This window comes from Zalophus californianus, chromosome 9 (genome assembly GCF_009762305.2).
Source record: "Zalophus californianus isolate mZalCal1 chromosome 9, mZalCal1.pri.v2, whole genome shotgun sequence".
NCBI classification, from domain to species: Eukaryota; Metazoa; Chordata; class Mammalia; order Carnivora; family Otariidae; genus Zalophus; species Zalophus californianus.
The window spans coordinates 96,344,616-96,372,147 of NC_045603.1; the positions used below are offsets into that span (position 1 = coordinate 96,344,616).

The window sequence follows — 27,532 nt, forward strand, 5'->3', positions numbered from 1 at the left end:
GAAGTTGGAGTCAGACAGCTGTGAAAGACTAACCGTGTGGCTAGACGTACACAGAACATCCCTGGGGTGACTGCTATCTCTACCTCTGAAGGTAGGCCTGCAGAAAACTCACAAAAAAAAGAAAGAAAGAAAGAAAGAAAGAAAGAAAGAAAGAAAGAAAGAAAGAAAGAAAGAAAGAAAGAAAGAAAGAGAGAGAGAGAGAGAAAGAAAGAGAGAGAGAGAGAAAGAAAGAAAGGAAAGAAAGAAAGAAAGAAAGAGAGAAAGAAAGAGAGAAAGAAAGAGAGAGAAAGAGAGAGAGAGAGAGAGAGAGAGAAGGGAAGGGAAGGGAAGGGAAGGGAAGGAAAAGAAAACTCACCTTGACCAGAAATGGTTTGATGAGTGTGTCACTCTGGCCCTTTGCTGGAACGAACCCCTTCTGCCCCTCACAGAGTTCATTGCTGTCCAGAATCTTAGTAGTGACGGTAAAGTTCACATGACCTGCAAGAAAGAAGGGGAAAGGAAGGCATTAGCCCTACTGCCAGAGGTACCAATGAGGTCTCTTCCCCTCTAGACCAGTGCTTCTTAAACTTAACAACATGCAAAGACCTGCAGATCTTGTTAGAATACAAACTGAGTCAGTACTTCTGCGGTGGGGCCTATATTCACATTTCTAACAAATTTCCAGGTGATGTCAGTAATACTGGTCCAGTGTGGTAGGCAGCCTCTAAGGGCCCCTGATGATCCCTGCATCCCAATATTTACACTGTTGTGTAAGCTCCTGTCAGAGTGTGGGCTGGACTAAGCGACTTGTTTCTAAGAGGATAGGGCAGAAGCAATGAGATGCCACTTCTGGGACTAGATTATAAAAAAGACTATAGCTTCTGTCTCGGGTGCATGCTTTCTCTTGGGCCACTTGCTTAGCAGGAAGGCAGCTGTCCTGTCCTGAGGCAGCCCAGTGGAAAGATTCATGTGATGAGATACTGAGGGAGGCCACTAGCCCACAGCTGAGGCCCAGAACTGCAGCCTGTGAGGTACAGAGGCTTTGGGAGGACCGTGGAAGTGGATCCTCTCCCAGTCAAGTCTCTAGATGAGAACACAGCCCTGCTGACAGCATGACTGGTATTTCATGACAGACATTGAGCCAGAGGCACCCTGTTGCACTCTGCACCTAGATTACTGGCCCATGGAAACTGGGTGATCATAAATGTTTTGTTCTTTTAAGCCTGTAAGTTGTTGGTTTTGGGGTTGGTTTTTTTAAGATTTTATTTATTTCTTAGAGAGAGAGCATGAGCAAGGCTCCATCCTGGAAGCCCAAGATCTGACCTGAGCCAAAGGCAGACACTTAACTGACTGAGCCACCCAGATGTCCCAAGCCTCTAAGTTTTAGGGTGATTAATTAAGCAGCAGTAGATAACCATACATCTGAAGACCATACTTTAAGTTACCAGGGTTTTATCCTAAGAGCAAATGACATCTCAGGGTTTTTGTGATGACTAAATGAGTTACCACATGTCGAGCAGTTAGAATAGCAGCTGTCCCACAGTAACTATTTGATGAGTAACATGACTATATATATCCCTTGTCCTGGCATAAATATTAAAAGCTCCCCTTTTCACACTCAAAATTGTTTAGTTTGGATAATTTTTTGGTCATCAAAGAGCGGAGGCAAATAAAATGAGAAAGAATGAGAGAACAAAGCAAATGTAGGAGAGGAAAGGATAAAGTTCTCAATCACTGAGCTTTTGCTCTATGCTTTCCCTGCTCCTCTATCGCTTCCTTCTCTTACCCAATTTGGTAGCTGTGATATTCCAGTGATAGCTTTTTGCTTCATCAGCACAGAGATAGCTGGAGCTCCGAGAATCTGTCCATGATTCCACCTGGTACTTATCTGATGTACCCAGGTTAGTCTGAACCTGCAGATATTTAAGAAATAAAGGATCTGAGTACAGGAAACAACACACAGAGGCTTAGGAAAATGTGGGGGTGGAGACACATCCCATCTCTTTCCCAGGGGCATCTGCTTCCTGCATCCCCAACTCTTACCCTGACGCAGTCCTTCAGATAACTGAAGATGGTCACAGTAAGGCGAAAGGATTCCCCACAAACTACCGAGTAAGGGAGTGTCAGTTCAACAAAAAATGGCTTGAAAGCAGTCAGTCCAACAGTAGGTGAAAGACCAAAGCCTCTGGACTGGGAGGTACAGAAAGTCATGGCCTTCCACTCGGTGATGGTGTCAGGAACGGTGACATGGACAGCCTCCCTCCCAGAGTCACTGTGAGAACACAAGAACTCAGGTGAGGCACAGAGCAGGAGAACATTGTGATTTAAGCTATAAATTTACCTACAGAAGTCATTTGTTGCTGTTGTTGTGGGGGGCGGGGTAAAAAGGCAACTGAACTGAGGAACATGCAAATCTCAGAGTGTGAACGTTCAGGTGAGCAAGGATGTATGAATATGGGAGAGGGGGGGTGTCTGAGGATGTGAGGGGGTGAATGAGAGTGGGGGGGGCCCGTGTATAAACATATCTGAAAGAGGCCAGTGCCCTCTGAATCTGGGAGGGGTTTTGATTTGCATTTCTCTGATGATTAGTGATGTTGAGCATCTTTTCATGTTCCTGCTGGACACATGAGCCTTGAGGTGAGAGGAGCCTTGTCATTCCTCTGGCTTGTCAAAATGAGCAGGTAAGCAGTGGGCAGGAACTGAGGTCAACACATGTCTTTACGTCTCTTGGACCTGGACTCCAAATGCACTGTCTGCACTGTGTAAATGTGGAGACATGTGAGTTCATTTTGAGGGATTGCCTATGATTGCCTCAGAATTCAGGGAAAGAAGCAAGTTCCCATGTCCCCATTAAACTCTCTTGGCTTGAGACTTAGATTCATTAGAAATTATCTGAGTCTGAGTTTTCTGCTGACTCTCCCACTGTACAATCTTGCTGTACCTTTGAGGCATCACTTACCCAGTAGGAAACAGATCCCAGAGCCAAGTCTCCAGGAAGTATTGGCGGACCTGAGAGTTCTCTGACTGAAGTGATGAAGATGATGATGACTCAAAACTCTCCTCACCAATACCATAATTTACTAAGGAGAGCAAGAATAAGGGAATTGGGGGGAAAACAGAAGACTTCCGTTGTAAGACAAATTGAGGCAGAGGGACTACTACCAAGAAATTTAGAGGGAAACAGAGAACATCCAGTCAGAGACAAGGAGGAAGACCACTGAGGAACTGACTAGTCATAAGGCCATCAGGGGGAAGTGACAGATGAGGGGGCTGGGCCAGGGGATGAATAGGTAAGGGCTTCAGGCTTCAAAAGTTCTCCCCAGGGAGAGAGATCCGGCTGCCTGCATCTATGACCCACAACCCATTGCCATTCTGAGGCTAGAGGCTCAGTGCAGAAATAGGAGGCAAAGAGTAAGTTTTCAGAGTTCCATGATTTAAACATCTCAGAGAATCCACAAGCCACCCAGGTAGCTCACCTCCAGATATTGCAATGCTGTATTTTAGAGACTGTTGACTGCAATCTACTGGCTTCTTAATTTTGGCATTGGACAGTATTTTCAGGCCCATGCCGTGAGAGGCACCAAAGAAACCAGAGAGTGAAGTGTTAGGGTGGTCCCCTCCCTTACTACCAGGGCAACTGCCTAGGAATTCCACCCTCAAAGGACTGAACCAAGACATTCTTTTCCTATTAATTGTGAGACTGGTGGTTACTACCCAATACTCAGCCACCAAGGTTTTGTTTGCTTCTGTCAGCTAATGTGAAAGGCCTTCAATTTTTTTAAATATATACTTTGCAAAATGATCACCATAGTAAGTCTAGTTAACATTCATCACCATACGTAGTTACAAAAATTTTTTTTCTTGGGATGATAAGTTTTAAGATCTACTCTTTAGCAACTTGCAAATATGCAATACAACGTCAACCATGCTGTCACCACGCTGTCTATTACATCCCCAGGACTTATTTATCTTATAACTGGATGTCTGTACCTTTTGACAACCTTCACTCATTTTGCCCATCCCCACCCCCTGCCTCTGGCAACCACCACAATGTTCTGTGTACCTATGAGCTTGGTTTTACTCTTGTCATTGTTTTGTAGATTCCATGTATAAGTGAGGTCATAGAGCATCTGTCTTTCTCTGTCTTATCTCACAAAGCATAATGCCCTCAGGATCCATCCATGTTGTTGCAAATGGCAAGATTTCATTCTTTTTTTTATGGCTGAATAGTATTCCAACTTATTTCATTGTCAAATATGTTTAACGCTTCTCCCAAATATTAGTCACTGTGCCATTATTGTTCAATTTAGACTGAACTTTCTGAGGGCAGGAACCATATCAGCTCAGTTAATTCAACAAAAATACGTTGAGTATTATGAAGGATCAGTCATTAGAATAGAAAGATAAACAAGACATGGTTCCTGACTTCAGAGACTTCCTGGTCAGCCTTGGGCCACAGCATCCCCACTTCTACTCATAAAGTACTCAATTTCTACTCATGTAGTACTATTTATAATAATAGTAAGAGAGCTCTGGTCTACCTTTCCTCATTTTTCCTTCTTGGCTCATTCCATGGAAATCAGTTTTATCAGGGACAGAAAGAGGCTGCACACCACCTCCCACAGTGGCTCTCTTCCAGTGCAATCAGGCAACTGGGCCCCTTCTTCAAGCGTAAGGAACAAGAGAGGCTACCTCACATATCAGGAGTTTCTTCCAAGATTTTATCTCTTCAGTGCCCACATGAGTCTCTCTGCTTTTTTTAGATATGGACTTTCCTTCACCCTCCACCCCACCACCATTGTTTCTATAAGAACAAAATGGGTAAGAACATCTACCTGGCAAAAATGGAAAAGGTGCATGCCTTCAGAGAACCAAGGCCTCCACATAATTGAGAGGGGCTGAGGAGCATCCCAGGAGCCAGACATTGGACACTCATCATATTCAGCCACCTGATAGTGACCATACCAGAATGAGAACATCCTATAGACCTGAAATAGGAGTGGAAAAGGAAATAAACTATTAACACAGTGAAATCAGTTGAGAAACTTCACTCAGATTCTGGTGTCACAGTTCACTGCTCTTGTATTATTTCTCTTCATTACTCCAGAATTCTTCCTATATTTATTCCATCATAATCTCTTCCTACTTTTTTTTTTTTTTTAAAGTAGGCTCCACGCTGGGCTCCAATGTGGGGCTTGAACTCACAACCCCGAGACCAAGACCTGAGCTGAGATCAAGAGTCAGACGCTCAACAACCTGAGCCATCCAGGCACCCCATCCCTTACCTACTTTCTAAATTTTGATCTCTTTCTCACCTTTTTCAATAATTATCTCCTATTACAAATTTCCTACCTCTATGTCCACATGATCCATGCCTTTCTCATACGGTCATTTGACCTTCATTTCCACATCAGCTTTTCTACCACCTTATGGTGGTGCATTATTTCCCTCAGACTTTCTTTCCCACTCCCTGAAACCCATCTTTTATATTCAGTCAAAATGTCTTCTCTGTCAACTCCCTCTTCCCACCCCATTAGCAGACTCCTCACAGAATTGTTGCTCAGCTGTCTCTGGCCTACGTAGTAAGACACTCATCCACAGCCCGGACTGCACACAGGGACCCAGGCCTAAGTAGTAAGACACTCATCCACAGCCCGGACTGCACGCAGGGACCCAGGCCTAAGTAGTAAGACACTCATCCACAGCCCGGACTGCACGCAGGGACCCAAGAGCTGCCTGTGTAGCTGTACTTCCACATCTGCTCCTGGAAGCTGCTGGGGAGGTGAGAAGCCAAAGGAAACCTGTGGAAGGGAAAAGTACAACTTAGGGATCAGGTCAGCCTGGAGAGAAGGGGAAACAATGTAATTTGGATCATCAGCCAATGTGCCCCAACTCTGGTATTCAAGCCCATTTCTTCACTTTTATACTGATCTTTTTTTTTTTTTTTTGTAAAGTCTAGCCCTTTTAGAACTCCTCTCTTGCGGTACAACTGGAAAAAGTGAACAGCGTAGCACAGAATAACATAGAAAGTTTGAGACAAAAACTAGAAAGAAAGAATAGCTTTATAAAATATACAATTTCCCAGCATGACTTTTTAAACAATGGGAGATAGATTTCAACAAAACATACTGAAGACTTAAATACAATAATGACATCCACTTCAATATGATCTTCTTATTTCCCTGCCCCTGCCTGATTGATTGATATTTAGATTGATTATTAGATTAGATCGATATTAGATTGATTATTAGATTGGTATTTAAAACCAAAAAAACCCTGGGGCACCTGGGTGTCTCAGTTGGTTGAGCATCCTACTCTTGGTTTTGGCTCAGGTCATGATCTCAGGGTCCTGGGATTAAGCTCTATGTCGGGCTCTGTGCTCTGCAGCGAGTTTGTGTGAGATTCTCTCTCCCTCTCCCTCTGCCCCTCCCCCATAAATAAAGAAATAAATCTTTAAAAACAAAACAAAACAAACTTTTGTCAACTGGGAAGCAGGACTGGTGAGTGATGTAGATAGAATTACAAATGAGGGAGGAGGGGAGAAAAACAGGAAAAGTTTGAAGTTTTCCCTCAGGGAAGCCTTACCTCCAGAGAAATATCTCCCCCATTCCAATTAACTGTATCCAGCTTAAAGGGAGCAAGGCCATCATTGTCAGTAGTTAGGGTCTGGTGGATGGTTCCATTTATGCCATATATCACCAGAAATACTGAATGATTCTTGAGAAGGGAGCCCTCATGGCCCCTAACTCTTATCTGGGGAATGAAGGTTACTGGGGCATTAGAGTTAGGTTTGGAGTAGGTTCAAGTAAGAGGTAAAGTGAGGTGATAAATTCTAAGAATACATTTCAGGAAAGAGTCCAGAAACAGGTAAATTTGATTCAAGCATTGGAAACTAATATCTATGAGGAAATGAGAAACAAACAGAAGTAGCTCAGCCTGAAGCAGAAGTAGATTTGCCATGTAGCTAATGAAGCTTTAGGACCCTTCATTTACATAGGCCCCTTCCAAGGCTCTCTGTACGTTATTTTGCTTTAATTTTTTTAAACAGAGTCCCCTTCCACTCACAAATTGTATAATCCTTAGGCTTTAAGAAAATCTGGATCACTCTTGGTCTAGAGAAAAGATGACTAAGGATGGTTCTAAATGGATCTAAAAATATACAAGGTTATTGTGTGGAGCAGTTATTTGGAAGTTAAAAAAGATGGAGAGATTGTTAAGTATGGGAAAGAAGACACAAGTGGAGCCTGGCTGGCTCAGTTGGGAAAGCATGCACCTCTTGATCTGGGGGTCTGAGTTCAAGCCCCACATCGGATGTAGAGATTACTTAAATAAATAAATGTGGTGGGTTTTTTTTTTTTCTTTTTAAAAGAAAGAAAGAAGACACAAAGGAATTTTTAAAATCTCTGAAGAAACTGCTTAAGGAGCTATGAATGGCCCTCTGTCAAGGAAAGTTTAACATTAATCTTGCTTAGCTGAGGAGCCACACTAGGTGATTTCTCTACATACCTTGCAGGTCTAAAATTCAAAGATTTGAACATTAGATTATGAGCCCTTGGCATTGGGAAAGGCAATAAAGTCACATTAATACTCAAAGCCCATCTCATGTGAGATTAAGAGCAGCACAGCATAAGGAATTAAGAGTATATACTCTGGATGCAGGCTGCCTGGGTTTGATCCTAGTTACTACTTACTAGCTGTATAACTTTTGGAAAATTACTTAACCTCTCTGTGCCTCAGTCTCCTCATCTGTAAAATGGGGCCAATAATAGTTTCTACCTCATTAGATAGTTGTAAAGATTCAATAAGTAAATACCTGTACTTAGAACGACACTAAATTAGCCATTATTATATGTCTACAAGAAGAAGGCAACAGTGGATGGTTAAGCATTTTTTGTGTAGAGATATGTTTCAACATACCTTCCCACTGAAGGGGAAATTGGGGTAATAAAAATTTTTGGTGTCTTCAAAGGTTATTGATCCCACTTGTGAAGAAATGTTGATATCCTGAGTGGTATTGGCTTCTACCCCTGCAGAGGGTAACCAAATGTATGACAACTGAAATACCTGATATCCTCATCTTCATGTTTAACAAAAAATCCCTGAAAGGACGGTGCTACTGGAAGTATGAAGCTGAACATATTTCTGGCCAAAGATCCACACAAACTCCTCCTCCCCAACCTTTTGGGGAACTAGGAACAGATGACAGGTTGGAATCTGACATTTCCCTTTGACTGTGAACTAGGAACAGAGTCATTCCCAAACACTAGTGAGGGTCAGTCTTGAGTCCTCTGAGTAAGTTTATCCCTAGAACAGCACTTCTCCTTTCTCTTTTCTTTCCTTTCTTTTTTAAAGATTTTATTTGTTTATTTGACAGAAAGAGACATAGCGAGAGAGGGAACACAAGCAGGGGGAGCGGGAGAGGGAGAAGCAGGCTTCCCGCTGAGCAGGGAACCTGATGTGGGACTCGATCCCAGCACCTTGGGATCGTGACCTGAGCCGAAGGCAGACGCCCAATGACTGAGGCACCCAGGCGCCCCTTTCTCTTTTTAAAGGAACCAAGGACTATCCCACTTACCTGTTCCTTCCTCCACCACAGTAGCCACAATATTGATGGTGTGGCTGTACATGTAACCAGTGAGGTTGAAGGTGGACATGTCCACAGAAGTGGAGAAGCATCCTGCTTTGTCAGTCTAGTGAAGCAATCAGGGAGAAAGAGAGGATGAATAATCTAACTTTTACTCCCGTTTCATAACGTACTATCAAAAGAAATTCTTATCTCCGTGCTTTAGTTTCTCTACCTTGAAGACAGAAAAACTCTCCTATAACAATAGAGTATACACCTGCACATACACAATCATGAAACAACTTTGAAGGTCCAAGATATGAGAGGAGGGAAAAGAACCAACTGCAGGGCAGGAAAGTTGTATCTCCCAAGGATTTAGGTTAATTTCTTGACTCCAAGGCAGATTCTAAAAAAGACTTCCATCTGGGGCACCTGGGTGGCTCAGTCGGTTAGCTGTCTGCCTTCGGCTCAGGTCATGATCCCAGGCTCCTGGGATCGAGTCCCCGCATTGGGCTCCCTGCTCGGCAGTGGGGGATCTGCTCCTCCCTCTCCCGCTCCCTGCTTGTGCTTTCTCTTTCTCTCTCTGTGTCAAATAGATAAACAAAATCTTTAAAAAAAAATAAAAATAAAGGGATGCCTGCGTGGCTCAGTTGTTAAGCAGCTGCCTTCAGCTCAGGTCATGATCCCAGGGTCCTGGGATCGAGCCCCACATCAGGCTCTCTGCTCTGCTTCTCCCTCTCCCACTCCCCCTGCTTGTGTTCCCTCTCTCACTGTCTCTCTCTCTGTCAAATAAATAAATAAAATCTTTAAAAAGAAAATAAATAAATAAATAAATAAATAAGACTTCATCTGTTTAGAATAAAGAAGATTGCTTTGTTCTTTGGAACTGGGGCAATAATTGTATGAAATGATTCTACTTTGGGCTTTTTTTTTTAAAGATTTTTATTTATTTATTGAGAGAGAGAATGGTAGAGAAAGAGCACGAGAGGGAAGAAGGTCAGACGGAGAGGCAGACTCCCTGCTGAGCAGGGAGCCCGATGCGGGACTCAATCCCAGGACTCCAGGATCATGACCTGAGCCGAAGGCAGTCGCCCAACCAACTGAGCCACCCAGGCACCCCTACTTTGGGCTTTTTGCCACTTTTTATTTTTACCACCTTTCAATGTATTTTTTTTCTTTTTTAAGTTTTTATTTAAATTTCAGTTAACATAGAGTGTAATATTAGTTTCAATAATAGAATTTTGTGATTCATCACTTACATATAACACCCAGTGCTCATTACATCACGTGCCCTCCTTAATGCCCATCACCCATTTAACCCATCCCCCCACCCCTCTCCTCTCCTGCAACCCTTAGTTTGTTTTCTATAGTTAAGAGCCTCTCTCTTTTTTTCCCCCTATGTTCATGTTTTGTTTCTTAAATTCCTTTACCACTTTTTTATATAGGTACTTAGTTACTCATTAGGACATATGAATAAGGTTCCTTTTCTACATCCTATTTACTCACCTGTCCAGAAAGGTTCCTGCATTTGTGAGGTAGCTGTTCCCATTCTGCCTCTGGAAAATGGTAAGTATATGCCTTTTGACACACCGATACCTGGGCTACCCCTAGCATGGGCTTTCCGTAGGTGTACCTAACCCAGAAAAGCATGAGAAGTCAGAGTTGGGAGATTGCACTTGAGATCCAACCCTCCTCTTCCAAAACACCACTGTCCCTTCTTTCCCCTACTCCAACTTCTCAAAGTACTAACAATCCTTCATTAGTCTTGTTCACTTCCCTGTTTTACTCAAAGCCTTATAATATTGCCACTACACAATAAGTACCATCGGAAGGACAGAGGCCGTGTTTTTCATTGTCCTTACTCCTATCTCTCCATGGGACTCAGTACTGTGTTCTGCATAAGGTGGACACTGAATCAATAATGCTGATTGAGCGAGCGAGTGGTGCAAAGTAAGGGTAGAGACACAATTAGAAAATGTGTTCTTGGAGAAGTCGTGACTCTGGACCACATAAAATATCTAAGTTTTCACTACTGCCTCCATAATCTCTCTCCCCATGACACTCCGATGTCACGCTTCTCAATATAGCTTTACTCTCCACCAGATCCAGAGCTTTGTTCTTACCTACAACAGATTTTCACTAAGAAGGATTCTTCCACTGCTTGGGCTCTATCACGTCCACCTTAAACTTCGGCAACACTGGATAGAGTGGAAACAGAAACAGGAAGGGAAGAGGAAGAGGATTTGATCATACAGGTAGTGGACAGAGGGGTATAAGAACAGCCATATTTAAATTAATTAAATTAAGGGGGATTATGAAGGCAAAAATGCTCCTGAAGCTATTGGCTGGTTTAGCATGGATTTGAAAATGAATAAAAAAAATCCCTTCCCATAGATTTTACTTTACCTTTGCTGATCTGGGGACAAGATTATGTCCAACACGTTGACCTACTAATTCTCCCACCTACCCTATTCTTCCACACTGAAGGTGCCAAAGGTCGTGCCCCAGCCACTTCTACTGTATAGGTTCCCAGCGTTGCCTCTGGTGCCAAATGGAAGGACAGGTCTACAATGCCTTGCTCAGGCACCACCTCCAGCCACTGTGCAATCCTGTTGCTATTTGTAATGAAACTCATGAGGTACAGGCCTGTTTCTCACTATGCACTGCAAAAAAGCAGGTAAAGACACAAAGCGCAGGTAAAAAAATCCCACTCATTGCTCACGACCCCCGTGGTCTGTATCCAGGAAGAACAGCTCCTTGTTTCATTTATAATTTTCTTTATTACTAAATGAAATAAATTTTCCTATAGGTCCAACCCCACTTGGGATGAAAAGCATCTTTGTGGATTCAAATAATCAGACTGAGTCCTCAAAGGGATTATCACCAGTTTCAGAAAGTGGGCTTTCATATGTCCTTTACAAAGAGTGTTTATTCTTGGTACCTATTTAGGGGCAATGCTGAAGGACTTTATCACAAGATACCCAAAAGATAATCTAACAGAACAATGGAAGGGTTGCTGTGGGGCATTCATTCTTCTAGTCCCTTTCATTCTTAGCACTTCCCACAGGTATTTGTGTCATATTCAACAGCTGAGTGTCTATGAAAATAGTCACTAGAGTAAGAGGACAGAGCCAAGCCTGGATGAACCGGCATGGCGCAGAGAAGTCAGAGGATTCAGAGGGGGAGGGCTAGTTGCAGCGGAGTGATGTCCTCTACAGAGCCTCAGGACTGAGAGGGTGGGGGGCGCAGGCAGGAGAACAGGCGCAGCTTGGGTGAGCTCTGGGTGCTCAGTACTTGGGCAGAGTCTCGGGCTCTGCGCCAAGATTGAGTTGTTTCTGGGGCTTCAAGGTTTAGCACCAAATTCATTTCCCCTTTTCCACAACTGACAGAAAAGAAAAGGAAACTTCGACTTACCTGCCGCTCCACCATGGAGTACTGAAAAAAAAAATTAGATAATGTGGGGTTTTTTTTTAAATATTTCAGCTTTGTCCCTTTTTTTTTTAAGATTTTATTTATTTATTTAAGAGAGAATAAGAGATAGAAAGCACGAGAGGGAAAGGGGTCAGAGGGAGAAGCAGACTCCCCGCTGAGCAGGAAGCCCGATGCGGGACTCGATACCGGGATCCAGGATCATGACCTGAGCCGAAGGCAGTCACTTAACCAACTGAGCCACCCAGGCGCCCCCAGGTGATGTGGGTTAAAGCAGGATAAGCAATAAGGATGGGCTGAAAGCAGAAAGTTCACAAGGGCTTCTTTCTTTCTCTGTTGCCCATTTCTTCTTCCTAAATGGCTCTTTTGTGCCCTCATCAGGGTAACAATGGAGTAAAAGCTTATTTGCTAGGGGAGGAGAGAGAATAAATTTCTTCAAAGGGATTGCCAGTCTCCAGAACATTTGAAGAAACGAAGCTTCGGGGGCACCTGGGTGGCTCAGTCGTTAAGCATCTGCCTTCAGCTCAGGTCATGATCCAAGGGTCGTGGGATCGAGCCCCGCATCGGGCTCCTGCTCAGTGGGAGGCTTGCTTCTCCCTCTCCCACTCCCCCTGCTTGTGTTCCCTCTCTCGCTGTTTCTCTGTCAAATAAATAAATAAAATCTTAAACAAACAAACAAAAAAAAGAAATGAAGCCTCAGACCCTTCAGCGTCCCTTAGTGCTCTGGGGCTGAGTTCTACCACAACATGCCTTAAAAGAAAGTTTTAACATCTGGAAGCTCCCCGATGTTTAAACCTCGTCTTGGGAGGGTGCCTGGGTGGCTCAGTCATGAAGCGTCTGCCTTCAGCTCAGGTCATGATCCCAGGGTCCTGGGATCGAGTCCCACATCCCTGCTCGTCAGGAAGCCTGCTTCTCCCTCTCCCACTACCCCTGCTTGTGTTCCTGCTCTCGCTGTCTCTCTGTCAAATAAATAAATAAAACCTTTAAAAAAATCATAAAAAAACAAACAAACAGAAAAACTTCTTCTTGGGAGCCAATTATCTCCTTGACTCCTCCTCTGCTGTCTGAATGTCACTGGCAACATCGTAACATTTAATTTCTAAAATATATTTTGTTTAAAAGAGTTACATCAGGGCGCCTGGGTGCCTCGGTCAGTTAAGCATCTGCATGTGGCTCAGGTCATGATTCCAGGGTCCTAGGGATCCAGCCCCACATCCGGCTCCCTGCTCAGCAGAGAGCCTGCTTCTCCCTCTCCCTCTGCTGCTCCCCCTGCTTGTGCTCTCTCTCTGTCTGTCTCTCTGTCAAATAAATAAATGAAATCTTTAAAAAATTTAAAAAAATAAAAAAAAAGAGTTCTATCAAAGGACTTCAAGAAAATGCATGTTAAAACCAAAAGGTTAGTGGTGAACAGGTTATTGGGCTAGGCGCCAAAGTGTCACCAAAATTACTTGCTAATTAGAAAAAAAGAAGACGGAGGCACCTGGCTGGCTCAGTCAGTAGAGCATGGGACTCTTGATCTCCAGGTTGTGAGTTCAAGCCCCATGTTGGGCATAGAACTTACATTAAATAAATAAAAAAACTTAGGAGCGCCTGGGTGGCTCAGTCGGTTAAGTGTCTGCCTTTGGCTCAGGTCATGATCCCAAGGTCCTGGGATAGAGCCCCACATCGGGCTCCATGCTCAGCAGGGAGTCCGCATCTCCCTCTTCCCCTGCCTCTCCCCCAGCTCATGCTCCCTCACTCTAAAATAAATACTGAAAAAAAAATAAAAATTTAAATAAGTTTAAAAATTTTTTTAAAGAAGACATACCTTTACACTGGAGAAATTATTAGGCTGTCACCACCTTAAGCAAGTAATCAAACTCATCATCACTAATAATGGGACAACCTGACATTATGTGTCTCCTGAAGAGTACACTGGAGATTCATAGCATTGCCTAATAAATATTTTTGCCAAAAATGTTTAGCTTAAATCTAATTAAGACCTCAGAACTACTTCCCTACTACGATAGGGAAACAAGTTAGACTACACAAATAAAGAAATAATCAGACAAATCAAGAATGTTGAGTATTCTGTAAGACAACTACGCTTCCTCAAAAGTCAATGTCATATTCTGGAATGGGGACATTCTACAAGTCATTTAGCCTGATCACTTTTTCTCTCTCTCTCTCAAAAGAAAAAAAAAGTCAAAAATGAAAAATTAAGATTATTTTAAATTAAGAGAAATTTAAAAGGCATAAGCAAATGTAATGCATGAATTTGATCAGATCCTAGTTTGAAAAAAAAACCCTCAAACTCATTTGAAAAAACCTGATTTAAGACTGGGTATTAAATGATATTAAATGATTATTGTTAATTTTCTTAGGTTTGATAATGATACCATGATCGTTTAAGATGGAACTTTTCTTTATTCTTTTTAAAGATTTTGATTTTAAGTAATCTCTACACCACCATATGGCTCAAACTCACAACACCAAGATCAAGAGTCGCACCCTCCACTGATTGAGCCAGCCAGGTGCCCCTAAGATCTACTTTTATTTTATTATTATCATTTTTTTTTTACTTATTTAAGAGAGAGAGAGACACAGTGAGAGAGGGAACACAAGCAGGGGGAGTGGGAGAAGGAGAAGCAGGCGGAATTCCCGCTGAGCAGGGAGCCCGATGTGGGACTCGATCCCAGGACCCTGAGATCATGACCTGAGCCAAAGGCAGATGCTTAACGACTGAGCCACCCAGGCGCCCCTAAGATCTACTTTTAAAAAGATACGTGCTAAAGTGTTCAGGAGTAACATGTTAAGATGTCTGCAACTTACTTTTAAATGATTCAGAAAAAAAAGAAAAAATATCGATTAAAATGAGTATGGCAAAATGAAACATAATGAATGTTATGTTTGAAAATTCTTTTTTTTTTAATTAATTTATTTATTTGTCTGAGAGAGAGAGAAAGCACAAGCAGGGGGAGCAGCAGGCAGAGGGAGAAGCAGACTCCCCGCTGAGCAGGGAGCCCGATGCGGAACTCGATCCTAGGACCTTGGGATCATGACCTGAGCCAAAAGCAGATGCTTAACTGAGCCACCCAGGCGTCCTTGAAAATTCTTGTAATAAAAAGTCGAGAACAAAATGACCGCACCAGATAATCTTTGAGAAAATTATCTTTTTATTGTGTTGTTTGTATAAGATCTTTTGATTTTTTCAAATTGCAATTGTTAGAAGTGTACAAAATCATAGCTAAGGAAATTGGTAATTAGAATGTCTAAAATGTTAGGGGCGTCTGGGTGGTGCAGTCGGTTAAGGCACTAACTCTTGGTTTTGGCTCAGGTCAGGATCTCAGTGTCATGAGACCAAGCCTCGAATCAGACTCTACGCTCATTGCAGAGTCTGCTTCAGATTCTCGCTCCTTCTCCCTCTACCCCTGCCACCTCTCTCTCTCAAATAAATCTTAAAAAAGAGAGAATGTCTAAAATGTTAATACAATTAAGACTCTGATGAGAGACTGTACACTTACTGAACTCAGGGCATTCCAGTTAGTATTATATACACTTAAAAACTAAATGGGATTGAAAGCTGGAATTTAAATATAGGGGTCTCAGAGACGGTACAAGAACTGGATCTCACTTGGAAGGAAAAGGGAATGAAATCAAGATGGTGCTTGCCTTTGATTCTTGAACCAAGTACCACGTGATGTCAACCAGTGAAGACAAGCAGAGCATCACTAAATACAACTATCAACCTTGATATCCAGGATAATGGCAATTCTTCAGAAAAGCCAAAAAATGAGAGATAAGGATTATAGGAACAGAAAATTTTCCCTTCTATCCTTCTAGGTTTTTTGGCTGGTCTAATAATTAAATTGACATAAGATGGATTAACAGGAGAAAAATTTAATTACATACATTTGGGAGCCCCACAAAGACAATGAGACTCAAAGGCAGCCAGGCAATTGAGCTAAGGAATGAGAAATAGGGGCCTGGGGCTTCAGCGGGAAATAGGACAATTCACAGGAAGATCAGAAGAGCAGATGGTTGGTAATCAAACGTTTGCCCTACCATGCAGATAAATCTTTTAGATAAAAAAGTTATATCTGGTAACTGGGTCATGCCCCCATATAAGTTCCTTTTTTTTTTTAAGATTTTATTTATTTATTTTAGAGAGAGACAGAGAGCATGAGCAGGGGGAGGGGGAAAGAAAGAATCTCAAGCAGACTCCATGCTGAGCATGGAGCCCAAAGTAGGGCTCGATTTCACGACCCTGAAATATGACCTGAGCCAAGATCAAGAGTCAGACGTTCCACTGACTGGGCCACCCAGTGCCTCCCCCACTGTATAAGTTCTTTTAGTCAGTTAAAGGAGAGGTAAAATATTTTTCCTGAGTATTTTGGCTCTTCACTGCCTTCAGCTCAAAATAATCCACGTGGCAAAGTGGCCCATTTTGGGGTTGCACATCCTGCTTTCCCTCAGGATCAAGGGGGAGACAGGATTTTTTACAAACCAGAGCTATACAGACAATAAGGAGACAAAAATGAGACTACTATGGATTGCTAAAAAGTACAGAAAAAGAACACATCTCAGATGACAAAGTACTTTTCTCACACAGAGAGTCAAGAAGCAGGGAGGACACCAATTATCCAGAAGTAGGCTCCAGAAAAAACCAAGTGTTCAACAATGCTAGGAAGATAGCATTTCCAACTGGAAGCAGGCTGAGATTTCTGAATAAATGGTGTAGCAACCAACCCAGAGAGGCTCAGTTAATCTCAAGTATACTTCAGTTGCTTAAGGATAAAATATTGTGCTCTGTAACCTCACAATTTTTGTCCCTCAGTTTCTTAGTAAAATTCCTTCCGTTTATCTCAGTGTTTCAAACTGGAGTTTCAAATTTTCTGTGTTTCAAGTTGGAACTTGGAGTGGGGGGATGGCTAAAGAGACGATGTGAAGAGGAGGTGTAATTTTACAACAGAAATAGAGAATAAGGTTGGAAATCTGAACAACTCTCAGTAATGGGGTCTAATCTGAGCAGAGCAAAGATAGTGTAACAAGGGTAGCTACTGAGATCCACCTTCAGGGGGCGATAGAGTCTGAACTAACGCTTGGCTGTGGCGGTCACGCTCGCCCCTAGCACTTCCTCCTTTCAGCTCTGGGATTAAGAGTCTGTTGAGAAAGTCAGCAATATTAAGCCAGATTGATGAAAAAAGGTATAGGTGATAGGAAGGAGCAACTGAAAAGAATTCTAAATTGGGGAAGAAAGTAGTGGTGGAGGAAGCTACTAATCAATAAGCTGATCGCTTCACTGTCTGTATAGGGAAAGGAAACAAGCTCTGAGAACATGGAGAGGGAAATAAAAATAATGCTTGCCCTGTCATTCTCTTTAAAAGCTTCATGACACAGTATGTATCCTGGGCTGTGACTGAAGGAGAAAGAACGCAACAGGGATTCCGAGAGGTAAGTGTTTCAGAAATGTAAAAAACGACACAAGCCCTAAATTGAGATCAAACGTACCATAAGGCTTAGGATTCCAGGGATTGAGCTGTTCAAGGAGCATTTAAGTAATCGCCAAATGTTGCCACCTTTTTACCTTTGGCACGTAATGTACTTTTTTTTTTTTTTAAGATTCTATTTATTTGACAGAGAGAGACACAGTGAGAGAGGGAACACAAGCAGGGGGAGTGAGAGAGGGAGAAGCAGACTCCCTCCTGAGCAAGGAGCCCGATGTGGGGCTCGATCCCAGGACCCTGGGATCATGACCTGAACCGAAGGCAGACGCTTAACCGACTGAGTCACCCAGGTGCCCTTTAAAAACCCTTTCAATATGAGCATTTCTCAGGAATGTTAACCTAATGGATGTTCTCAGCTATCCCCCTGAGAATGGGGCATGCTGCCTGTTTTTAGGAGATGGGACAAGGAGGGTTTAGACTTATACCTTGAGGCTAGCACAGACATTATGCAACTCAGAGGACTTCACCTCATCACACTTTTAGAAAGAATCTCTTCTCCTTTTGCCTACTCTCTCTCAGTCTGCCCTACTCCTCTCCCTTTCCCTCTTATCAACTAAATTCTCACCTTGTCATTCACTGGAACAAAGCTGCTGTTCAGGGTGACAATGCGGAAGTGCACTAGAACAGAACGGGTGGCATTGTCAAAGGGGATTTTCCCCTCGCTGAATCTTTCTTCCACCTTTTCTACTTCCCCACACATACTTCTGAGTCAGCAAAATTCCAACAGGTTTTACTTAAAAAAAAAAAAAAAAACTGAGTCTGGGAGAGAAATCAAAGCCCCCAAAGGGTTTCTCTTCACAGCTCCTGACTTGGAAACGTTAGAATGGAATGCCCTTCTAAGGAAGAAGGCACCAAGTACAAATACCAGGGGCTCAAGCCAAATGCCCTTGATGCTTTTATTCACATCCAAGCAGCTGGTCCACAGCAGCCCAGTTAAACTTGCAAAATTCCATCCCAGGAATAAATGTGTACTTTTGTTACAGATACACACACATACTAGCAACTCCACCCACTTACTCCTGCTTATGTAACACAGCGTGTCTTCAACACCTGTGACCCTTCCTCCCTCCTGCCTTGTTCCATAGACCTCCCACCAAACCACAAAGCCCCTCTTTCTGAATATTTGCAGTGGTTTGCCCTGTCTTTTGTCGAATCCCATCTGTGCATCTCTTACCTTCCTGCCCTGGGTTGTAGACAGGTTTGTCAGTTTGTATAAAGACGCCATTCCCCTGCCTCTGAATTAGAACCTTTCTCTTCTCCTCCAAGCTGATATTACTTCCGGTCGCTGACACCCAGATTGTAGCCACTTCTTCTGTGCCACCAGCAGGAGGTGGTACCTGAACAAGAGAAGGGAACTAGCTCTGTGGAGGAGTAGGATTTTGGGGAATGGAACCAACTGAGTTAGATGGGGGGTAGCAAGGGTAGGGCCATGAAACAAGTTGCCAGGAAGAAGAAGGGAAACCATATTCAGAGATTAGTCAAAAACTAAAAGAAGAAAGCCAAGGTCAAGGAAACTATGAATGCGTTAGGGCCAGGAGTTGAGTTTAGGTTTAGGGGAGACAGGTTTGAAGACTGTGACAAGAGTAGATTACCTAAGTGCCTAGGAAGGAGGATAAGAAAGGAAGGGAGAAAAGTTGGGGTTGAATCTGTGCTTACCAGAAAGGAGATGCACTGCAAGTGCCTTTTCTTCGATTCAGAGGTTTCTAGCAACTTCTGGGTCTTGTCCTGGGTGTCCGGAGTAATAGTGAATTTTACATCATGAAACCCCGGGCGCAGAGCCAAACAAACTTTCTGGGTAGAGGGGAAGTTAAGCTGGGCTGGTACTGTCACCAGAGAGTTTCTATTAAGGAAGCAAAAGGATTTCAGGTCAGTAATGATTCATTCATTCAGTGAAAAATTAAGCCCTCTCCTAAGCACTCAGCATATAGCAGTGAATTAAACAGACTGATTCCCTGCCTTTATGAACCTTATTTTCTATAATGGAGAAGCAGATGAGTAACAAATAACTCAGCCTTAAGCTGTGTACATCCTTAAACCAACCACAATTAGGAGGCCATCACTGAGAACCTACACCTAGGGTACCAGGAAGGAAAATGATTCTATTTTCAGGGTATGAGGAGTCGCCCCCTCTTTTTTTTCTGAAAACTTCCTTTCAGTGCCTCTGCCTTTCTCTCTGGGTAAAGGAGAAATAGAACCAAAGAAGGAACAGATGAGAAGGAAATTAAAATAAATCAGAGGTTATCTCTTCTCTCCCATATTTACATTTGAGAAAAATAGACAAGCCACCTGCCCTAAATCAACTCTGACACCAAGCACTTACGGGAGATATTTTTCTGCAATGGCTGGTGATAGAGTCAATATTCCTAGAAGGAGCTGAGTCCACATCCTTGTGGGTGAGATTCCCCAAGAGCAGGAACCAGAAGCCTGCGTCCCTGCTATAACATATATATAAACCACACAGGGTGTGGAGCTTTGATTAATGCTCTAGCCAATCACCTACTGGAGCCTCAGGCTAAGGTGGTAACCCTGGGTAGGACTTCTGTTCGCTTCCTCAAATTTATTTCTCCCTGAAACATTCATACTGGCTCAGCCAGTCCTTAATACCTATTTTGGGGGAAAACCCAGGGTTGAGTATTCACAGCGGTAATGCTGTCAGAACAAATTTGGACTCCTCCTTTTTTTCTGGTTTCATTCGAAATTTCAATCCATTTGATCTTTGTTCTCTTTTTATTATTAAGACATACTTGGGAACACAAGTATGGGAACAGTTATCAATAGAAAAGCAGTATATTGGGGCACCTGGGTGGCTCAGTCGGTTAACAGTCTGCCTTTGGCTCAGGTCATGATCCCAGCATCCTGGGATGGAGCCCCTCATCCGGCTCCATGCTCGGCAGGGAGCCTGCTTCTCCCTCTCCCTCTGCTGGCCTGTCTGCCTACTTGTGATCTCTCTCTCTCTGTGTGTCAAATAAATAAATAAAATTTAAAAAAAAGAAAAAGAAAAGCAGTATGTCTTTTATCTAGTTGGGAATTTAAAAAATTAATACTACTCAATATTCTTGTGACTATGTGAAAATAGAGACATATACACTCCTTATAAAAGTATAAATGGACGACCTTTCTGAAGGCAATTTCACACACATCAAAACCCTTTCAGGGCGCCTGGGTGGCTCAGTTGTTAAGCGTCTGCCTTCGGCTCAGGTCATGATCCCAGGGTCCTGGGATCGAGCCCCACATCAGGCTCCCCGCTCTGCAGGAAGCCTGCTTCTCCCTCTCCCACTCCCCCTGCTTGTGTTCCTGCTCTTGCTATGTCTCTCTCTGTCAAATAAATAAATAAAATCTTTAAAAAAAAAAAACTTTCAGATTTCTATGACCCAGCACCTCCTATATTGGAAATGTTTCCTAATGAGGAAAGAGAGCATGTATGTATGCAAAAGACATATCAACCCTAAGTTTCTTCACTGTATTCTTTATAAGGGCAAGACTTGAATGCTACCTGGGGTATAAATTAGTGAGGATACTTTCTGGAGCAAAGAACAACCCAAATCAAACCAACTTAAACAAGAAAGAATTTTTGGTAACGGGTGGATCAGACATGAAGAACCAAAGGAACTAGAGAAACTGGAACCGTTATGGCCTGAAATTAGGCACTGATGCTGTGAGGACTCCTTTCTCCCACTCTTTCAGTCCCACTGTGCACAGGATTTCCTTCAGGTAGTGAAGAAGGAGCTGGGAATCCTTCCAGCTCTATGATCCCAAGAGACAGAAATTTCTCATCTAAGTCAAGAGAAATTTTTTTTTTTTAAATTTATTTATTTGACAGAGAAACAGCGAGAGAGGGAACACAAGCAGGGGTAGAGGGAGAAGCAGGCTTCCCGCGGAGCAGGGAGCCCAGTGCGGGGCTCGATCCCAGGACCCCGGGATCATGACCTGAGCTGAAGGCAGACGCTTAACGACTGAGCCACCCAGGCGCCCCTCAAGAGAAATTTCTGAAAAAGGATTTTCTCCATCCGGTTCTCCCACCGCCGCCGCGGCGGGTAGCAGCAGCTCGGGCCGCGGGAGGAGTGGCAGCGGCCAGGCAGCCCAGCTTCGCGAAGGCTCTGGGCGCGCCCCGGCCCGCAGTCACCCGGCACACGCCCGCCCCGCCGCCACTATGCCCAAGAGGAAGGTCAGCTCCGCCGAGTGGGCGGCGAAGGAGGAGACCAGGAGGAGGTCCGCGAGGTTGTCAGCTAAACCTGCTCCTGCAAAAGTAGAAACGAAGCCAAAAAAGGCGGCAGGAAAGGATAAATCTTCAGACAAAAAAGTGCAAACAAAGGGGCAAAGGGGAGCAAACGGAAAACAGGCTGAAATGGCTAACCAAGAAACGAAAGACTTACCTGCAGAAAACGGAGAAATTAAAAATGAGGAGAGTCCAGCCTCCGATGAAGCAGGAGAGAAAGAAGCCAAGTCTGATTAATACCATAAACCATGTCTTATCAGTGGTCCCTGTCGCCCTTCTTGTACAACCCAGAGGAATATTTTTATCAACTATTTTGTAAATGCAAGTTTTTTAGTAGCTCTAGAAACATTTTTAAGGAGGGAATCCCACCTCATCCCATTTTTTCAGTGTAAATGCTTTTTCTTAAGAGGTGAAATCTTTTTTTTTAAAGATTTCATTTATTTATTTGAGAGAGAGAGAATGAGAGATAGAGAGCACAAGAGGGATGAGGGTCAGCGGGACTCGATCCCGAGACTCCAGGATCATGACCTGAGCCGAAGGCAGTGGCTTAACCAACTGAGCCACCCAGGTGCCCAAGAGGTGAAATCATTTGCTGGTTGTTTATTTTTTGGTACAACCAGGAAATAGTGGGATATTGAATGTGGGAGGCTTTGATTGTCTTGGGGTCAGCTCAACATTCCATTGATGGGGTAGTTTTTATATCCTATAATACCAAGCATACTAAATGGCAATTTGGAGTCAGTTGTGAATTTAATGTGTCTTGAGTATTTTAAATTACTTCTATTCCCATGTTCTTTTTGGTAGAATTGTTTCCTAAAGAAAACCACTCCCAGATCTTGGCTCTCCCGGTCAGAATTCTTGGGCACTCTGTAACATCTTGGTCATGGTAGTCCATTTATGGACCAAGTCCATAAATAAATAAATAAAATCTTTAAAAAAAAAAGATTCTCTCTCTCCCTCTGCCTCTCACCCACCCCCCACTTCCACATTCACATGCACACTCTGTCTCTAAAAAAGCAAAACATAACAAAACAAAGCTCATAGAAAAAGAGATTATACTTGGTTACCAGAGACAGAGGGGAAGGGAAGGGGAATTGAAGGACGGTGGTCAAAAGGTACAAACTTCCAGTTATGTGATAAACACATACTAAGGATGTAATGTACATCATGATGACTGTAGCAAACACTGCTATAGGATTTATAGGAAAGTTACTTTTTATTTTTTTATTTTTATTTTTTTAAAGATTTTATTTATTTGACAGAGAGAGACACAGCGAGAGAGGGAACACAAGCAGGGGGAGTGGGAGAGGGAGAAGCAGGCTCCCCACTGAGCAGGGAGCCCGATGCAGGGCTCGATCGATCCCAGGAGCCTGGGATCATGACCTGAGCCGAAGGAAGACGCTTAACGACTGACCCACCCAGGCACCCCGAAAGTTATTTTTTAAATTTATTTTATTTTTATTTTAAGTAGGATTCATGCCCAATAGGGGGCTTAAACTCATGACCCTGAAATCAAGAGTCACATTCTTCACCAACTGAGCCAGCCAGGATCCCCAAATAGGAAAGTTGTTAAAAGAGTAAATCCTAAGAGTTCTTTCTCATTGCAAGGAGAAATGTTTTTTCTTTTCTTTTTTTTTTTCCTTTTTACTGTATCTATACAAGAAGATGGATGATGGATGTTAGCTGAACCTTTATGGTAATCATTTCACAATGTATGTAAATCAAACCATCATGCTTTATGCCTTAAACTTATACAGGGATGTATGTCAAGTATTTCTCAGTAAAACTGGAAAAAAAAAAATCAAACAGTATATCCAAAAGCTGCAGGAACATATCAAATAGTTTAAAATATATCCTAGAAAGAGAAGAGAGAAAGAACAAGCAGAAGAAATGTTTGAAGAGATAATAGGTGAGAATTTTCCAAAAATAATAAAAGACATCAAACAACAGATCCAAGAATCATAGAGAATTCCAAGGAGGATAAATGCCAAAATAAAACACACCTAGGAGTGCCTGGGTGGTTCAGTTGGTTAAGCGTCCGACTTTTGATCTCAGCTCAGGTCTTGAAGGGTTGTGATTTCAAGCCCTGCATTGGGCTCCACGCTGGGTGTGGAGCCTACTTAAAACACACACACACCCCTAATCACATTATTTTCAAACTGCTGAAAATCAGAGATAAAGAGGAAGTCTTGAAGATGGCCAGAGGGGGAAAAAAACACATTATATATAGAAAAATAAAGGTAAGAATTATACCAAACTTCTCATGAGAAACAATGTTAACCAGAAGATAATGGATTGACATTTTCAAAATACTGAAGGAAAAAAAAAAACAAAATTCAGCATTCTATAGCCAACAAAAATATCTTTCAATAATGAAGGGAAAAAGACTTTTTCAGAGAAACCAAAGCTGAGAGAATGTATTGCCAGATCTGTGCTACAAGCAATATTAAAGGGAGTTCTTTAGGCAGAGGGTGGCAGACCATAGCCTGCAGGTTAAATCCAGCCTCCCACAAGTTTTGTAAATAAAGTTTTATTGGGGCACAGTAACACTCATTTGCTTTTGTACTATCCTGGTAGACTTGAGGGATTACAAGAGACCATTTGGCATGCAAAGCCTCATTATTTACTATCTGATCATTTATAGAAAGTGAGCTAACTCCTCTCAGGATACCAGACAGAAACTGCACAAATAAATGAAGATGCCTGGAAATGGTATCAAACAAAATAAATATAAAAGACATTCAAATCCATTTTTAATCACTCTAAAAGATAAATGATGCCCTAAAGCAAAAAATATTTCATTCTGAGCTACATCATAGGCATGAAGCATTTTTTACATGTCAAGACAAAGGGAATGAAAAATGAAGAAAGAAATACTGAGGAACCTGCTTCGCATAAATTCTTTGGCACGTTTTCTTTCTCTCCTATTTTGAATTTTCTGATGAAATTTTTCTCCTCTCCCCTTTGTAACTTTTTCAGGGCCCACCACTACTCCCGTCTGCTTCTCTCAGCCTTTCTAAAAGCTCAATAAAGACACCTTAATCCTCTTCAGCCATTAATCTTCATTTATCCCAGCCCTTTGATTCTAGCAGATAAGATTGGTTGACTTTGGGATCCTATTGAACATTTTCCAATCCTGCGGATCTAAAAGAGAAGCTAGAATGGATATAGGTGTGGTTCCAGCCATGGGGGCTATCCGTGCATCAGGTAATGTATTAGTCATGGAATGAAAAAATAGTATTGCCTGAGCTAGAAAGGGGTGCTTACTTACATCAAATGCATTTAGCTTGAATTTCTAGCAAGTTAACTTCACTGCAAAGGGAGATTTAAAACACCTATTTGCTGCCCTAGCAATCAGAACACACCAGTCTTGCAGAAGAAAGACAATGGTGCAAAGAATCTGTATACTGAATGCCATTTGTTAGCTGTGTGACTCATGACAAGGTATTAACCTCTCTGTGCTTTGGTTTCCTCATCTATAAAATGAGAACAATAATACCATGTATCTTACAAAGTTGGTGTAAGAATCAAATGATGTGATGCATGAGAAGTGTCTAGAAGAGTGCCTGACACATACTTGGATTCCTATAAATGTTAGCTTTATTTTTTAAAAGATTTTATTTATTTATTTGAGAGAGAACGGGGGGGAGGGGCAGAGGGAGAAGCAGACTCCCCGAGGAGCAGGGAGCCTGTTGCGGGGCTCAATCCTAGGACTCTGGGATCATGACCTGAGTCAAAGGCAGACACTTAACTGACTGAGCCACCCAGGCGCCCCAAATGTTAGCTTTAATATTATTAAAGATTATGGCAGAACAAGCTTTCTCAGAGTTTGCAATGTTCAAGCAATCAACATTTTGAAGAATGATATAAGCAAGATTTGCAGACTTGTTATACAACAATGTGAATGTAGTTAACACTCCTGAACTGTACAATTAAAACTGACTGAGGGTAAATTTTATTCTATGTATTTTTTACCATCATTAAAAATTAAAATGGGGCACTTGGCTGGCTCAGTTGGTGGAGCGTGTGACTCTTGATCTTGGGGTCATGAGTTGGAGCCCCATGTCAGGCACAGAGCCTATTTATAAATAAATAAATAAACTATCTTTAAAAATTTTTAAATAATAATAGAAAGACCTGGAGATTGGGAAGAAAACAGCAAAAGTAAATTAGTGTTTCAGTATTTCTTAAACTTAAAAACTTGCAAATTTCATTAAAAAGAGAAAGATCTGGGAGAAACAAGGAAGCTTGTTTCTACAGTTTAAAATAATTCTTATGTGTTTCTCTCATTCCCACAACAAACACACACACATGTACACAGCAAAGCTCTCTTTTTTAGCTATGGAACACTTTGTGGTTGCCTCTGGAGGTTTCTGGTTGATATGGATACAAGGGAAAACCATTATATCCAATTTCAATTTTAGTCTACATCAAATAAATCTTAAGTAAATAATCAATTTTATTATACTATATGTTCATCGTCTACAGGAAGTGGATATAAAAAGGAATACCAGTTTAGAGAAACATGAAACCCAGAATTTTGAAATACCTTAAATTATATTCCATTTTCTTTCTAATAACTTCTTCCCTAATAACTACATGTCTTTATTATTATTATTATTATTTTTTACTATTTGTCTTTAAATGCATGGTTCTATCCTATATTATCCTTCTCCTTTCTATCTGTCTCTCCCTGGAGTGACCATGAAGAGTAAGTGTCAGGTAGCTTTTAACTGCTAATAGGGCCAGTCTTGCCTTATAGACACTTCAAGCACAAACTATCTGAAAAAGCTTTTATTTTTTTTTAAAGATTTTATTTATTTATTTGACAGAGAGACACAGCGAGAGAGAGAACACCAGCAGGGGGAGTGGGAGAGGGAGAAGCAGGCTTCCCGCGGAGCAGGGGGCCTGATGTGGGGCTCGATCCCAGGACCCTGGGACCATGACCTGAGCCGAAGGCAGACGCTTAACGGCTGAGCCACCCAGGCGCTCCTGAAAAAGAAGCTTTTAAAAATCCCACTTACAATAGCATTAAAATCAATAAAATACTTAGGAATAAATTCAACTGAGGAGGTGAAAGATCTGTACATGTGGAAACTCTAAAACATTAATGAAAAAAAATGAAGAAGATACAAATAAGTAGAAAGAGATTTCAAGTTTATGGGTCAGAAGAATTAATATTGTCAAAATGTCCATACTATCCAAAGTCATCTATAGACTCAATGCAATCCCTATCAAAAATCCAATGTGTTTTTTTTTTCACAGAAATAGAAAAATAAACACTAAAATTCATATGAAACCACAAAAGTCCCCAAATAGCCAAAGCAATCTTGAGAATAATAAAGCTGGAGTCATTACACTTCCTGATTTAAAACTATATCAGAAATCTATAGTAATCAAAACAATATGGTGCTAGGATTGGAGGGGAAGATGATGGTGGAGTAGGAGGACCCTAGGTTCACTTCATCCCATGAATAGAACTAGATAACTATCAAATCATCCTAAATCCCCCAGAAATTGATCTGAAGACTGACAGAACAGATTCACAACTAAAGGTACAGAAGAGGCCACATCGAAGAAGGTAGGAAGTTCAGAGATGCAGCTTGGGGGAGAAGAGGATCATAGCTGCTCTAATGCAGAGGGAGCTGCTGCAGACACGGAGAAGGGGGAAAGATAAACTAGCACACAGGGGAGCACATGGGGGAAATGACTGCCCATAGCAATTGGCTTAGAAAGCAAGAGAGCCCAAATTTTGTGAGTTCTTGCAACCAGTTGGGCTTAAAGCCTAGATTTTTAAAGGTCAGCCTGCTTCACTCTGCGAGAAATCAGAGGAAATTGGGGCTGCTCTTGGAGAAAAGG

General features: G+C 42.2%; 2 protein-coding genes across 2 annotated transcripts in view; one reads left to right on the top strand and one right to left on the bottom strand.

The window, feature by feature from the left end:
* Positions 1–19,842, bottom strand: part of A2ML1 (alpha-2-macroglobulin like 1) — a 34,055-nt gene extending 14,213 nt beyond the window's left edge. Inside the window, 20 exon segments of the mRNA XM_027594240.2 lie at positions 356–477; positions 1,766–1,892; positions 2,023–2,251; positions 2,939–3,039; positions 3,436–3,582; positions 4,839–4,967; positions 5,529–5,557; positions 5,560–5,606; positions 5,675–5,780; positions 8,555–8,669; positions 10,049–10,175; positions 10,666–10,702; positions 10,705–10,740; positions 11,010–11,048; positions 11,051–11,172; positions 11,961–11,977; positions 18,023–18,075; positions 18,632–18,794; positions 19,114–19,297; positions 19,778–19,842. Coding sequence (XP_027450041.2) covers positions 356–477; positions 1,766–1,892; positions 2,023–2,251; positions 2,939–3,039; positions 3,436–3,582; positions 4,839–4,967; positions 5,529–5,557; positions 5,560–5,606; positions 5,675–5,780; positions 8,555–8,669; positions 10,049–10,175; positions 10,666–10,702; positions 10,705–10,740; positions 11,010–11,048; positions 11,051–11,172; positions 11,961–11,977; positions 18,023–18,075; positions 18,632–18,794; positions 19,114–19,297; positions 19,778–19,842 — 1,995 coding nt within the window.
* Positions 19,843–21,607: 1,765 nt separating this feature from the next.
* LOC113921822 (non-histone chromosomal protein HMG-14-like) lies at positions 21,608–22,002 on the top strand. The gene has a single exon (XM_035729212.1). It carries the CDS (start codon positions 21,608–21,610, stop codon positions 21,908–21,910), a length of 303 nt encoding a protein of 100 aa, XP_035585105.1. The 3' UTR covers positions 21,911–22,002.
* Positions 22,003–27,532: the final 5,530 nt, after the last annotated feature.